This window comes from Myxocyprinus asiaticus, chromosome 44, assembly GCF_019703515.2.
Source record: "Myxocyprinus asiaticus isolate MX2 ecotype Aquarium Trade chromosome 44, UBuf_Myxa_2, whole genome shotgun sequence".
Lineage (NCBI taxonomy): Eukaryota > Metazoa > Chordata > Actinopteri > Cypriniformes > Catostomidae > Myxocyprinus > Myxocyprinus asiaticus.
This window is the reverse complement of record NC_059387.1, coordinates 15,142,658-15,158,667: the sequence shown is the minus strand read 5'-3', so window position 1 is coordinate 15,158,667 and position 16,010 is coordinate 15,142,658. Positions and strand designations below refer to the sequence as shown.

Genomic DNA, 16,010 nt, shown 5'->3' with positions numbered 1-16,010 from the left:
AATTCAGAATTAATTAAAGACATAAAGAAAATATTTAGAAAATCTTAAATTTGATTGTAAATTATTACCTAATAATATTTGCATTAAGATATTTGACACTGTCTCTGCCACAACCTAAAAACTCAATGGAAGCCAGAAGTCACCGGTCTTATGTTCTAGTTCTAATCTGTGGGTGAAAACGCCCTACTTTGTGTTTCATAGATCATTATCTTATATATGTTTCCATCAATGCTTTTTTATGCACATTTTGGCATATCGCATAAAATCTGCTGGATGGAAACACTAAGATGCAGATAAAATCTCCCTTGAGGTGGATACGTTTTTTATTCGATAAGAAGAAATGTGGATAAACTATGATGGAAACACATTTACTGAATAAACTCCTATTGAATTTAACAGAAATACAAGATGCACATCAAAAATGTAATGTGACTACATCATTCATAACTGGACGAACCTGTGGACCATTCATTACATCCAAAATTGTTGCTCTGGTCATTCTGAAATACCGGTGTCCTAAAAATCCAAAGCCTGCATAGAGTTTCTAGAGCAAATAAAATAAATACAAACTTGCACTTTTTTCCCAAAAAGTAGGTTTATTGATACTTTTGAAAAATAGCATAATTATAGATCCACACTGCAAAGTCATGATGGTGGAACACACACACATAGTGCTCCCAGAACTGTGCGACACACTTGCCATTTCCAGACATGAGATAAGTTATTAAAGTGTTTTGTCTGCGCGTCCTAAAACGCGTGTGTTTTATTAATAAAAGAGTCACACAGTCCCTACAATTTCCCCGAAATTGACGATTTTGTTCTTTTGAACGCAAGGGATGGAAACGTGGCTTTATCCGCACATAGTTTTTGCAATACTATATGATTTTTCGCATAAATTAATTTGCTTAGATGGAAACATAAGTGAATTTTACAAAAAGCTACTTCAAAGCTACTTCAAAGCCTGCCAGATTACCACATTCATTCAATTCCTTTACAATATACACACATTCACTCTTTGTCTTAAGCCTGATTCGCTGAAAACTGTTTTCACATTCACAGTTATGAATGACATACAAATGTACTGTAATGACATATTTTCAATTCAAAACGGCGAATTTTGCAAATGGTGAATAGTTTGCACCCTTGGAAATTAATGTTGGTCAGTACAACATTTTATCATAAAACAGTGGGCAAACATTGCATGTTTAGCTAGATAGTTACTTCTCACATGACACAAACACTCTTAACCTTTACTGCTTGCTGATGCACGACGCTAGAATAATCCACAAGGTTCCTGTTTAGCTTCTGAAACTTGAGTCCCGCCTTCATCGATCTGATTGGCTCTCAAATGACAGTGACGAGCATTGTTAGACTACTGAGCATGCTAAAAAAATACACTTTTTAAACCATTGTGTTATTACTGCAACAACTTAATGACAATTAGACAGCGGTGCATAATGGACTGCAGCAGAACAGCAACAAGGATATCAATTATTGGGGGGGACAATCTGGCTATATCTGATTATTGGAGGGGATGTGTCCCCCTCAAAGTATACTGTGGTTATGGCCCTGTGCCTACACAATCACTTAGCCAGGTGTCAGATAACAAGCACAAAGATTTAGATCTTGATCCGGATTGAATTGCCCTTTGGTCCGGAACCGGACCGGAGTCTGCCTATTGAGTACCCCTGTCCTACAGTATCTGAAGAAGATCATATTAATTCTGTTACTGTAACATTAATTTCATACACCCTGCCTATATTCTTATATGATCCACATATAAGATTGTGGAGTGTTAGCAAGAGTCCATCCCTTAGGGTCTGGCACTTCCTATTGTATTATTAGTCTGAACAGAAATGGCGAAAAATGAACTCTTGCTTTTGGATCGCTTTACTTTGATATCCAGAAGTCCCTTGCCATGGTAACAGCAAGCCGTATTTTCCTTTGTTCAAGAGATTTCATGGGTTGTTGCTCCATCTGACCCACTGGTCAAACTGTCATTGCAGGCCTTGCAGAGCTTAATAGAGTTTAAAATTTACTCACCCACTTTGCAATGGGGTGAAAAACATGTATGAGACCCTTCATCTTTCTTTCTTTCTTTCTTTCTTTCTGTCTATCTATAGTTTCACTCTTTAAAATAATCAACCAATTTGACATGTTGTCAGATCTTTCACTCAGTTGACAAAATTGTTTCTCATTCTCCCACAGATTTAACCTTCACCTCTTCAAGAGGAGAAAGAATTGGTGTTTTACCACATTTACCCAGTGGTTACCTGCTGTTTGTCTGTAAAAAGAATACCAGCTGTTTAGATCCACACACACATGCAATCAACACAAATAGTGGAGCGGTAACACAGTTTCCTACCTCCCCACATGGTTCCAAGTGAAAGCAGCCTGCTGGAAAATCACCTGTTTAGATGACAAACACTGCAATCCCCTGCAATCCCTGCATTCACCCAGTCTCCTTCCTGCTGCCCCCCAAGTTACAGAGTCTTATTCTGCCATTGTGCTGTTGAGTATTTTATAATGGGCTCAAATATTATTGATCAGATCCCAAAATTGTATGAATAAACCAATAAACAATATCCAGAGCTGTAGACAATTAGGCCTTCCCCATTCAGGTATATGCCTATATGTTAAAAAGACAGTATAGGATCAGTGACATTTTAAAAGAAAGCAGCAGGCTATATTGTATTCAACATGATCGCACAGGAAATCGACCTGTTGCTTACGAAAGTTCATGTACCCTGAAATCAGTCCCATTCAGCCGAATTACTGACAAACATTATCCTCCATCAGACATTTTTGCATCTTTTTCACTGTGGTCACCTTTCCCTCTAGCACTACTGAGACATGGGTTCTGATCCTGTGCAAAGCAGGAAGTAATCATGTTCACATAAACAATGGTGAGATTGATTCTGAGGTTGCATTTTTGCTCTAAAATAACATATTTACTCCACTGATGGTCAGGTTTAGGGTTGGGGTTTGGGTTAGGCGGTAGAGGTAATAACATATGCATTCCTATTGACTGTCTTACATAATTTACAATTAAAAATACAACTCACTTTTGGCGCCACCCTTCTGGGTGAAATTTCACCCAGAAACGGAGCTCACACATGTTAATGCGTTTGATATGTCAATGTTTGATATGGTGGGCTGTTCAGGATGCTCGAACAAACAGCAGTGTTTTGAAAGTACCACAGAGCCACTGTGTTTGAACTTTTTAGGGAAGCCAACAAACAAATGCCTTACTTTTATATCTGTGTATTAAGCTGGGATAGAAGAAAGTATTCACCTTTAAGGTACTTGTTCTGAGACTATCTCAGACTCACTTCTCAAGTTAACCTAGGAAATCAGCAACATCACATTCAGATGTTAGTGGATCACAAAGAAGATCCTATACAGGTATCAGCTCATATAATTCACCCAACTTATCATTCCAGGAGAATGCATTTCTTCTACTCCATCAGAGAGAGAGAGAGAGAGAAAGAGAAGGAGAGAGAGTGTTTGCCCTCAGATAGGGTATATAGGACTTTGAATTCAATCCCTGCTTGATATTGCTATCCTTGTCCATCTCTCTCTCTCTCTCTCTCTCTCTCTCTCTCTCTCTCTCTCTCTCTCTCTGTATCTCACCCCCGCTCAGAAATACATGTTTTTATTATCTGAAGATGTTAGCTCAAGATGCTGTGTACACAGCCACCTTTCCTACAGTCACAAAGCTATTCTCCTTTTCTGTTTAACAGAATAAGGACTCAGGAGTGTCTCTGGGTTACTATCAAATCACAAGCTCTCTGAAATTTTACTAATGCCACAACAACAACTAAAGGCTCCTTTATAAAAAACTGAGTGCATTAACCCTTGTCATACTGATACGTTGTGAATTGTAATTGTTTTTAAGTAGCTTGCAAATGAATGCAAAGCAATCATTTGAAAATCTTTTGACAAATGGTAAAAAATGAAAGCCTCAAAATGCAGAATTGTCCTCAAGTCTCAAAGAGCCTTTACCACTCACAATAGCCACATGCTGAGGTATTATGCAGCTAAAATTGTTGCCCTTAACGTTTTGGGTCGTTGATATTATCAAATGGCACTTGACTTTTGCAGAAGGACAAAGAAACGGTGGCCACAAAGAGGCGATTTCTGTGATTAGTGATAAAAAAGGATGACTTTCTGTCCGGGGGATGTAGTATCAATCTCAGCCAATTTTAGGCCACCAACATGAAATATGATTTCATAAGACAAATGTGGTGTCATTCTTAATGTGCTTAACCTTTACTGTCAATGAAAAAGTATTGATCACTCTGTGGTATTTTCTCATCATTTGATTTCAGAGAGCCTGGTAATATATGATGGTGTGATAAGATAAAAGATGAATGGCAGCGGAATGCTCTCACTTTAACAAAGCTGAATGGCCCCCGCTGAGAGATGGAAGGGGTGTGGGGGGATGCAGACTGGGGGAGACAGGAAACAGAAGATGAATATTGTCTCAGATTTGTTAGATATGGTTACTTCTTTAGTTAAAGCAATAATTTAGCTGAAAATGAAAATCTGTCATCATCTGCACACCCTTATGTCAATCCAAACCTGTATGACTTTCTACCTTGGAACACATAAGGAGACATTTTTAAGACTTAAATGATCACTGCTTTCCATCCAATAACGAATAATGAAAAGAAGACAAAAGGGATGCAAAAGCACCTTAAAAGTATCAAGAAATAAGTCCACGTGACTTGTGTGCTTCATATAAGTCTTCTAAATCCATACGATAGCTTTTTGCAAGAAAAAGATAACATTTTACCGATAATCTTCCCCTTCTGTTAAGTTAAGAACCACTGTGACCAGATCATTGAGTTAAACTTGAAAACTGAATCAGTCTGATTCGTGACTGACTCATTCAAACCAGTTTTGTGAGCTGGATCAACTGATTAATTTTAAAGATCCAACCCACAAGAACTGATTTTGAAAGAATCAGACATCACTAGTTCTCTCATGAACTCTCATTAATGCACCACGGAGAGCTAGGGCAGATGTCAAGATTTTCAGTGAATGGCGATTTACATATTGATCTGTTCCTCACAGATTTCTATCATAAGGCTTCCGAAAACTTGAAATATAGTGCACGAGTCATATGGACCACTTTAATGGTACTTTAGCATCCTTTTTGAAGCTTAAAAGCAGTCCCCATTCATTGTAATTCCATGGAAAAGAACGACCAGTACATTCTTCAAAATTTCTCCTTTTCTGTTCCAAGAAAGAAAGAAAGTCATGCAGGTTTAGAACAACATGACTGTGAGTAAACAATGACAGAACTTCCATTTTGGGGAAAACTATTCCTTTAAAGCACTATGGCATCACAAATATCTTCACCGTACACGTGTGAACTTTAGTTCAGATAACATCGTAGTCTTTTCAGGCGTGTATGCGTTGCGATTCATAGCTAAGGCAAACTCAAAAGGTGTCAAAAAGAATAGCAATTTGATTTCAGAAATATCCTGCTACCTATATCACTGTTGACTGCCATTAGGATATGCCTTTTTCTTTGACGCTTTCTGTCTGCTGTCACAGCGCCTGTTCCCCTCTGTCTGCACAGAGCGCTGTTTCCATTACTGCCTCATTGTGATGAGTAATTGGGGAGTCTGTGTGCAGTCCTGCGTGAGCTCTTGATCTACTTAAAGAACCTAATAAGGCCCTGCAACCAAATAAGCACTTCATTCTCCTTGCTTATTAAGGGGTTAGCTTGATTTATTCACCTGTGCAATTGTATGCTTGTGTATGTGTGTTTTTGACACTGGCAGTGCACTCCAAAGCAGAGAAATCAACTGTTGGGGTTAAGAAAAACTGGTTGCCTTCTTTAAATCTAGACTTTTATGTACCACTTGAGACTTTGATAGCACAACAGAAATTCAGGGAATTTCAGTTATTAGGGAAAGATGAGCTGGAATACCCAGACTTAGGGTTACAGAAAAAATGTAATAAATAATAAAAATTACTATTACAGTTGCCACAATTAACTAATGAAGTGTCAATTATAGCAGTCCATGTAGATCTACTCATATTGCATCAACATTTTCTATGTACTGTAATTTTTGTATTTAATGTGTGTTTTTTTACCACAGGTTAGCATTGTAAGCAATTACAGAGAAGTCTGTTGCTCATTGTCTTTGTATAATTGGTTCTAATTTGAATAACAGATTTTTTTTATATATATATATATTTCTAAGAGGGCTAATGTTAAGTTGATAGTTTGTGCAACTTGTCTCGACTTCCTGATTCACTGAACAGCAATATAATTCAGGAACACAGTTATCTTATTGTTTTGGATGTGAAGCCCAACATAAAGAATATAGCATGCAGGTGATCCACCCAAAATAAGTATTTTAATGTAAATTGTAAAAAAAATCTAATTTAATCTTTGCAATTTAAAAATTACAGTATCAATGGAAATAATTGTCATTTGCGATTTTGTCATAATCGTGCAACCCTACCCTGATATACTGTATAATAAGAGTGTCATTTGTAGGCTCAACAGACACTGTAGTTATTCTGTTTTTGTTCATTTATTCTATTTAAAGTCAACATAAAATCAAAATGAACCCTTTTAACTTTCTTAATATGCTCTTATTGTGAATGATTAATTGGTGCTATGTTACTCCACTTGTAATCTTATATCAAAATATAATGATTTGCCCTGTCTTATTTTTCATATGGAAGGTATACACAGAAAAAAAAAAAAAAGTGGGGTGGGGTTTACTTAAAAAAAAAACAAGAGCAACCTAGGAAACAATTTCCACAATTTAACAGTAAATTTAACAGACAATATTTTCAAGGAAAGGCTACACAATAAAAAATACTAACTAAACTAAAAATTCTCAAGTAAAGTTTACATTGCAATACTCTGTTTCAAGTAAATTTGACTCACTCTTTATTTGTACATTTTACTCAAACAATGTAACACTGAATTAAGTCATGCTTTTTAAAAATATTCTAGCAATCAATGCTTTTTAACGTACTAAACAGACAAAGCTTAATGCATGCTATGTAGTCTATGAGACAACATCACCTTGCTTGAAATGCAGAAAACAAGATCCAGAGCTGTGCACACAGACCTTAACACTCAGTGCACAAAACAAGATGATGGTAAAAATCAACAGATATTTTTTTTAAATCATGAATGGGTAATTTTGAGTAGAAAATGGACTTCACAAAACAAGTTTCCAAACTTGAAAAAAAAAAAAAAAAAATATATATATATATATATATATATATATATATATATATATATATATATATATATATATATATATATATATTTAAACAGTGTAAATCATCTTGCAAACAGTGAAACCATACAAGCTCTTAATGATTCAATCCCGGTGCATGCTGGGAACACCAGCTTTTAAAAGTTAGGTGAAATGCAGGTATTTTATTTACCTGTGAAATTTACTCAAATTAGCAATTAGAAATGGTTTTACTTTAGAACTGATACATGATGAAGCATTGTAACTATAAAAAACCTGTCATAAATAATATGTACTTATAATCGAGAGCATTCATTTTACATGTTTGAATTGAGTACAAATGTAAATTTACTTAATATTTTCAAGTTCATGCCTACATTTATTCAATGTATAAAGTACTTTATCTTTTCTGCCATATTTACTTCACAAAATAATTTTTCAGTATGTCATATAAAGACTTTTTTTTTTTCGCTTTTCATGAAGTTATCAATTCCCAGTAAAATCTAAATCAAGTCTCGCCACCAATTGTTTCATTAAATATCCTGTTTAGAAATATGTCACATTAAGTAAATTGGTTGCAAACACTGTTTATAGTATTAATTCTGCTAATGCACACCATGTGTAGACATGTACCATAAACCATAAGTGACCAACTAAAATTTTACTGATGCACCCATGGCTTTTAAAATACAGCTGTAGGTCCTATTGTACGTGGTGTGTGATAAAAACCAACTGTATTCAGTATTTTGAATTCTATATCATTAGTTTTAATTCTGTGTTCACTTCCTCAGCTTAACCCTCTGGCCAGTCAGGCAGCGGTTGCTGCGGCAGCAGCGATGGGTTCAATTGCCGGGTCACAAGTGTTTGGTAATGCACTCTCAAGTCTGCAGGGGGTCACTGGGCAGCTGGTCACCAATGCACAAGGACAGGTATGTTCATGCATTTTTTTTAGATGAAAGATCACATGGATTGCAAACACACATAAGCTGAAGTCTGCTATTCACTAATCAGTAGACTAGAAAATAAAGGACAGTAAATAAATGGGTTGCTGACAAATTGCAATTTTTACTCAACATTTATGTGCTAACGTTTTTGCTGTTCACTTAAAGGGATGCTTCACCCAAAAATGTTATTTGAGGTTGTCTTTATTAGTACAATGTTACCTAGGTGTCTTTATTAGTACAATGTTACCTAGGTGACTAAATCAAAATGAGTCTTTAGTCTTGACCTCCATGCCCCGTCTTTAGCCATGTTAGTGCAACTGTGAGCCCAAGATAGGCGTTGTGTTTAAATTGGACAGTAGCATAGCAGCGCAGGGGATAAAATGCTGACCTTGTCATATTTACGGGGCCGACTGCAAAATTGTTCCATCAGTATCCAGAGGCTTGAACGATGAGGCTTGTCAGACCAGGGCCCTATCTAATGAATCATCTTATCGCAGGTGCACACCGCTCCCATATTAAAAGAAAGATTGTATAGCCAATGTGCCCTTTCATGCTACAGACGGCATTATTTACCTTAACCCTTGTCACATTCCCCTCCTCGCACTGACACTTCCTCTCCTCTAATACGATGGAATATATTGTTAGAGAAAATGCGTTCTGTGGGCCTGTCTATGTAGCCTACACTCTTATGAATGCTTCTAACTTTTTGCTTTAGATGTAATGACTGATCAGGTAGATGTGATCTCATTAGAATTTATAGATAGAATAAAATGTGGTTCTAGAACACGTACATAAAAATAATGTTTTGCATTTAAAGGGATAGTTCACCCAAAATGAAAATGCTCTCATCATTTACTCACCCTTATGCCATCCCAGATGTGTATGACTTTTTTATCTCCTGCAGAACACAAATGAATATTTTTACAAGAATATCTCTGCTTTGTAGTTTCTTACAATGCAAGTGAATAGTGATCAGACCTTTGTAGCTCCAAAAATCACATAAAGGAAATATAAAAGTAATCCATATGACTCCAGCATTTAAATCCATATCTTCAGAAGTGATACAATAGATGTGGGTGAGAAACAAATCAAAATATAAGTCCTTTTTTGTACTCTAAATCTCCACTTTCACATTCACTTTTACATATGAATGTCACAAGTGGTGCCTGTTTAGTTTCACTTTCACATCTGAAAGTGAATGTGAAAAGTGGAGATTTAGAGTAAAAAAGAACTTAAATATTGCTCTGTTTCTCACCCACACCTATCATATCACTTCAGAAGATATGGATTTAAACACTGGAGTCATATGGATCACTTTTATGCTGCCTTTATGTGATTTTTGGAGCTACAAAGGTCTAATTACCACTCACTTGCATTGTATGGACCTACAGAGCTGAAATATTCTTCTAAAAATCTTTGCTTGTGTTCTGCAGAAGAAAGAAAGTCATACACATCTGGGATGGCATGAGGGTGAGCAAATCTTGTATTTGAGCAAATTTCATTTTTGGGTGAACTATCCCTTTAATACAAGTTAACCTCCATCGACAGCCTTTGTGGCATAATGTTGATTACACTTTTTTTATTAATTTTTTTTATTTTCACTCGTTTATTTAAAAAAAAAGGAAAAATATGGGGCTAATCCATAAACATTCAAATACACATTGTTTCAAATGTATAGCCACAAAATGTAAAGATTCTTTGAATTAACATGATTTTAGTGTGAAAAATTACTTACTAGCCTTATCTGTGTAAAGTTACATCTTTTTTTTTTTCATGAAGACATAACGGTGCTCACAATATCACAATAAAATCATGTTAACATATATAATGTTTATGTCTTCTGTCAAGTCAAGTCATTTTTATTTGTATAGCACTTTTCACAACACACATCATTTCAAAGCAGCTTTACAGAAAATCATGCATTATCAAAAAAAATTACTGTAATATCTATAAAGTCTTAGAGTGATCATTGTGTAGTTTGATTAAATATGATTGTATATTGTATATAAAAATAAATAATTAAATCATAATTGTATTTAGAACCCCAGTGAGCAAGCCAAAGGCGACTGTGGCAAGGAACACAAAACTCCATAAGATGTTGGTTAATGGAGAAAAATAACCTTGGGAGAAACCAGGCTCACTGTGGGGGCCAGTTCCCCTCTGGCTAAACAACATGAATATAATGCCAATATTAGTTATTTGTGTGCAGTGCAGGTCATGGTTTAAATTGAGTAAACTAAGTAAGTGTTAAGGGCCAGTGTTTAAACAAAGATTTTGTATGAAATGTAAGATTAATGAATAATGCATTTGATGTCCATCCTGGATTAACTGCAGAAGTTCACATAGATGCATTGTCCTTTGTTAGTTGGCTGATGAAGGCGTTTGTTGGCAATTAAATGATAGTCTATGTATTCCATTTCAAGAGTGTAGTCCATCATTATTAGACCAAGGTGATGCAGGCAGATATTAATGAGGTGCATCGTAGTTCAACCAGCAGGTCATTTCGGTGAGGTTCGGTGGGGTCCATCCTAAGTCCAAGGTTCAGACAGTGGCATATGAAGTATCCCATGTCTTATGGTTGGAGTTGGCATCAGTTCATCCTCTGAAGTCCATCGTAATAGACTGAAGTGATGTCTGGCTGGAACCGGCTGCGTTTAGTCATTATCACTCAGAGACACATAACAGTGGAGTCCGACACCAAGCAGGAACGGAGCTGGATCTGGCCGGTTCTGGTAACCTTGGGATACGAATCCCAAGGTTGAGACAGGGAAATAAATAGAATAATATTAGCGTAGATGCCATAACATTTTTTGCAGAGTTATAGTGTCATGTTTATGTGTTTTGTTCTTGTTTTCATCCCTTTTATTTTCAAGTTTATTTCCTGTTCCTGTCATGTCATGTGATTTCCTGTTCCCTCATGTGATCTTGTCATGTGTTTCCCCTGTTCATGTGTCTTGTTTTCATTGGTTCATTGTTTGATTACTTTGTTATTAGTCTTGTCTTTTCATTGGTTAAAGTTCATTTAGTCTTGTTATCTTGTTTATAGTTTAGTCTTGTGATTGGTTGTCTTGTTTACCTGTTACCCATGACCTTGTATTTAAGCCCTCATGTTTGCCATTGTCTGTTGTCAGGTATTGTGAATGTAACTTTGTTGTTTTGTTTATAGTCAAGTTCATGTTTATGTTTTATTTCATAGTCAAGTCAAGTCATGTAAAGTTAAGTTTATCAAGTTCATGTTTATGTTTAGTTCACATTTGTAGTCAGGGTTTTGTGATTCCACGTTTGGAAAATAAACTGCACTTGGGTTCGTCACTTCATTGTCATTGTCTTCATCAATATCTTTGCCAGCATCGTTACATATAGATCATGATAGATGTTTCTGGTTCCAGCAGACCTAACTAAAGCAGCCTAATTGTAAGTTGAAGGATAAATTAGGTGTATGCCTGGCTAAATAGATGAGTCTTTAGTCTAGATTTAAACTGAGTGAGTGTGTCTGTGTCCCGAACAGTGTTAGGGAGACTATTCCATAGTTTAGGAGCCAAATAGGAAAATTATCTACCTCCTTTTGTGGATTTTGATATTCTAGGAACTATTAACAGGCCAGAATTTTGTGATCGTAATGAACGTGATATATAGCCTGTTAGAAGGGCACTTAAGTACATCCTTCCAGTAATGCATTACAGTAATCTAGTCTTGAGGTCATGAACGCATGAAATAGTTTTTTGGCAACAGAGAGCATGTGTTGTAATTTTTGCAGTATTTCTCAGGTGGAAGAATGCTGTTCTACAAACATTGGACATTTGATTTTCAAAGGACAGATTGGTATAAAATATAACACCTAAGTTCTTTGCTTGTGTACAGTGTGTATTTTAACATTGATGGATTGTCTCCATTACTTTAATTCTAAGTCCATTACTGGAACCATGATTTTTTAATCAATAGTTTTCCACAAATGCTGTCGATTAGGCTTGACTTTAGTTGAAATATTGACACGCTACACTAATATTTAATACTTTTTGTGCATTAATGATAGTTGAGTTTAGCCATACAAGTGTAAAGAGTGTAAATGACTCTACTTTTATTAGTCCCATCTGAATTTATTTATAAATAAATATGCCATTGTAACAGGTAAGGACGGGCAAGGAGGAGGTGGGAACCAGCTGAACAGTAAACATACACTTTAATGATATAGATGAACTTAACATAAAACATAAGGGCACAGACACACATGCAACATGGCCGTGTGCGTCTCTCTCGAACCGGCATCTCCGACTGCCCCTTATCTCGCTCTCTCGCTGATCAGCTGATTCAGCGCCAGCCGTGCTCCATCACGGCCCAGCCACGCCCTCCTCTTCATCACAGCCATTAAAAAGGTCCTTTTTGGACAAAGTTTCTCCATTATTTACTGACAACTGAGAGTTCAGCAATGGGATTGTGTCTGAGTATTGAACTTGGTCACCTGTGGTAATTTCCGACCAGTATTCTGATGATTATTTGTAAAGATTTGTAGGTCTCTTAAGTTGTACATGTAAAAGGGTTTGCATCTTAGATGCTGTCAATAAATTTATTTTGTACATTTTAGTGTCTACAAATACCTACGAATACGAATGATCACAATAAAACTTTCCACAAGAGTTTCAATCAGTTAAATCAGTTCAGTTGGCACAAAATTACATCCAGTTGAAATTTAAATTCATGCCAAATTCAGCATATAAAACGTCTTTCTTATTCAAGTAGTGTACTTTTATGTTCAGTATATGATATTGTCACTCATATCAGAAGACATGTGCGTGTGTATGGTAGATGTTACCTAACGAACTGGTATGGCCTCGTCTATACTGAAGGTGCCTGCAGGGCTCGACTGGATGTATCGGCATGGCGATGCTGCTGATGGGATGCTCTGTGCGTTTGTAGTGTCGTGGCAGCTGACACTGGCTGACATAATCAGGTCACTGAGACGGTCAAAGCCCAGGGCTACAGGCTCTGCTCCCAACCTTCTTACTGATGCACATTATTCAGTTTGAGCCTAAAACACTCACCTCCCTTCTTAGTCTGGTCCCTGTCCCTTCTTTTGCTTTTAACATTAAAATGATACTAATACAAGCCCCAGACGTGGCCAGGGGAAGAGCAGATGCTGCCACAGACAAAAAATAAATAAATAAAAAAGGAATGAGGCAGTGTTGATTTAGACTGGAGTAAAAGAAGCTCTCTTTGTTTGACTTGGTTGTTGATTTAGCTCTTAGGCATTAATGTTAGGCCTGATAGTAGATTACTAAAATAACACATATGTGGCCGTGTTGCTTTAAGCCACAGTAAGTCTAAAAGTAGAAGTATTTTCACTTAACTAAAACTAGGCAAGGATGGGGTACATTGTATTTGTCTTAGGAGAACTGAAGAAGGAAATACTGAATGTTACTGCCTCTGAGAATTAACAATGATTTTAAGTCATTTAAAGTTTTTAAATGTTTAGAGGTACTGCTGAGCCTTAAGTCTTTTGTAAACCTTTCAGCTTTTTGTCTAATAGCCTACAGTGCAGGTGCATGAATATGACTAAACCTGATTTTTTATCATTTGACAAATAATTATGCTCTTAAAATGTCTTGTCATGGAAGACGTGATCAAAGTTAATATTTCTTAGAGAAAAACAAATAAAAACACATGATCTCATGCAGGTTATATTTAAGCATAATGTAGGCAAAAAATAATTTAAACCAGGACAATCATTTCAGTGTTTATCCAACAGTATTACATGTTCTCAGATGTTACAGGGTCATAGCAGTGCAGTATTCACCATTATAAACTAAAATTGTCCTCTTCCATCCACTGTTTAGTTCAGTCATTTATCTTTTAGATGGAAAAGAAGCCCTTTTTTGTTCTTTGCTTAGGATCCAATGAGTTGGAAGATCAAAGGTTTTCACCAGAATTACTTTACCAGTTTCTTCTGGGCCAAATGACTGATGGCAGGGGTAAAATTCCCAGCTCTCTTAACACTTTTTGGCTTTAAGCAACCTCCTCCTTCAACCTCCTCTAAATTTCGACTTGGTTTCATTTATCGCCTTCACTTAAGTTTACATTTGTTAAATACCAGGACTCCATTGGGAAAGAAATTATAAATTCAATACACAAATTACAATTTAAAGATAATATTTTTCAAAACCTATACATTTTTGTTTTTAGTATGATATGTCATTTTGTCAATGTTATAGTATAATTACAGTGTAATTAGATATGTAATTACACTGTAGTTAATAGTAATGTACTGTATGCAATAGTCACATATTAGCTAATGGTGTACTGTAATAGAAATAAAACTGGTATGTTTCTTGTAATTGCAAATTATAATATTGCTAAAATATTAATATAACATGGTCATTGTTCTATCATCCGATCATTTTAAATGAATCTCTATTTGAAACAATTACATTCTTACTGTTTAATCAAAACCTGTTAAGCAAATAATAACTTTGACCAAGATTGCATTAGAAAATGCAGTCTTTGGTCGCCTCTGATCTGTGCTGCTTTCACAGCAATAGATGTTAGAACTCTGGAATTCTCTCTCTCAATATGTGTCCCCATCATATTCTCTGCCAAACAGCGGGCAGTAGGGCAGAAAATGGGCAGGGATATTGCCTAGTGGCCATGGCTAACACCGAAGATTGTCCTGGCTGGAGGAAGTGATGACATTCCCTGGGAATCACTGGCAGTATAATCCTAATGAGTTCTGCTCAAAGATGAGAAAAAGATTGAAAGAGAGAAAAAGAAAAGGGAGAAAGGGAAGAAAAACCACTAACATTTCAGTGTAAAACTCATGTAAAGTACTCACAACAAACAAAGAAATGTTACAGGAATAATTCACCCCAAAAAAAAAAAACAAATTCTGTAATCATTTACTCACCCCATATTGTTGCAAACCCATGTGACTTTCTTACTCCAGTGGAATGAAAAAGGAGATGTTAGTCAGGATGTTTTGGATTTACAGCCTCTGTCACCATTCACTATTGTTGTATGAAAAAAAAACAAACAAAAAAAAACGATGCAATGAACATGACTGGTGACTGAGGCTAACCTTCTGCCTAGCTTTTTTTTTCTTTTGTGTTCCATGGAAGAAGGAAAGTCATATGGGTTTGGAATGAATCAAGGGTGAGTAAGTGATGATAGAATTTTCATTTTTGGATGAACTATCCCCTACAGAAACAAAATGCAGCTAAATAAACAAACGTGAAGATAAAACTGTTACTAAGAGATGTTTTACACAATATATGGACTTTTTAGAATTTAATTTATGGTAACTGTTATCTCCTGCCATTTCACGCAGGTGTTTCTCATGTGGATAAAATACATGATCAGATTTAAGAGCGTAGCACAGGCTCAAGCTGGGCTGATTGACAATGTTTCAGGGAATTGTTTACATCCAAAATCCAACATGATCAAGTCAGCAGCAAAGTCCACATATGTTTGACATGGTTTTACAAAATCAGATGTATTTTTATTTGCTATTTATAAGGATTTATGAGAAACATGTCAACTCTGTCATGTCAGCCACTGATGGAAACTGTGTTAAATCTAATTTGTCTTTCTGAGTTTGCCCAGGTCATTTTTTTTGCGAGCTTAGCAACCTTATTTAAAACAAATTTCACAGACGATATCAGGGGGTCATGCATCAATTTATTTTTATTAAATTTTTTATAAGGGCACAGCAGTGGCAGTCCTGGTTCACTTGGTGCTATCTATGAGATAATACAAAAGGGGGAAAAAAAATCCTTATTTAAGTGTAGGATGTGTTAGTCTAATGAATTTTTTAAAAAAATATATATGTATATATGGGGAT

The 16,010-nt window shown here is 36.0% G+C and overlaps 1 protein-coding gene across 1 annotated transcript in view; it reads left to right on the top strand.

The window, feature by feature from the left end:
- LOC127434219 (POU domain, class 6, transcription factor 2-like) overlaps positions 1 to 16,010 on the top strand; it is a 161,705-nt gene that overhangs the window by 122,169 nt on the left and 23,526 nt on the right. Inside the window, exon 5 of the mRNA XM_051686782.1 lies at positions 8,030 to 8,167. Coding sequence (XP_051542742.1) covers positions 8,030 to 8,167 — 138 coding nt within the window. The remainder of the gene's footprint in view (positions 1 to 8,029; positions 8,168 to 16,010) is intronic.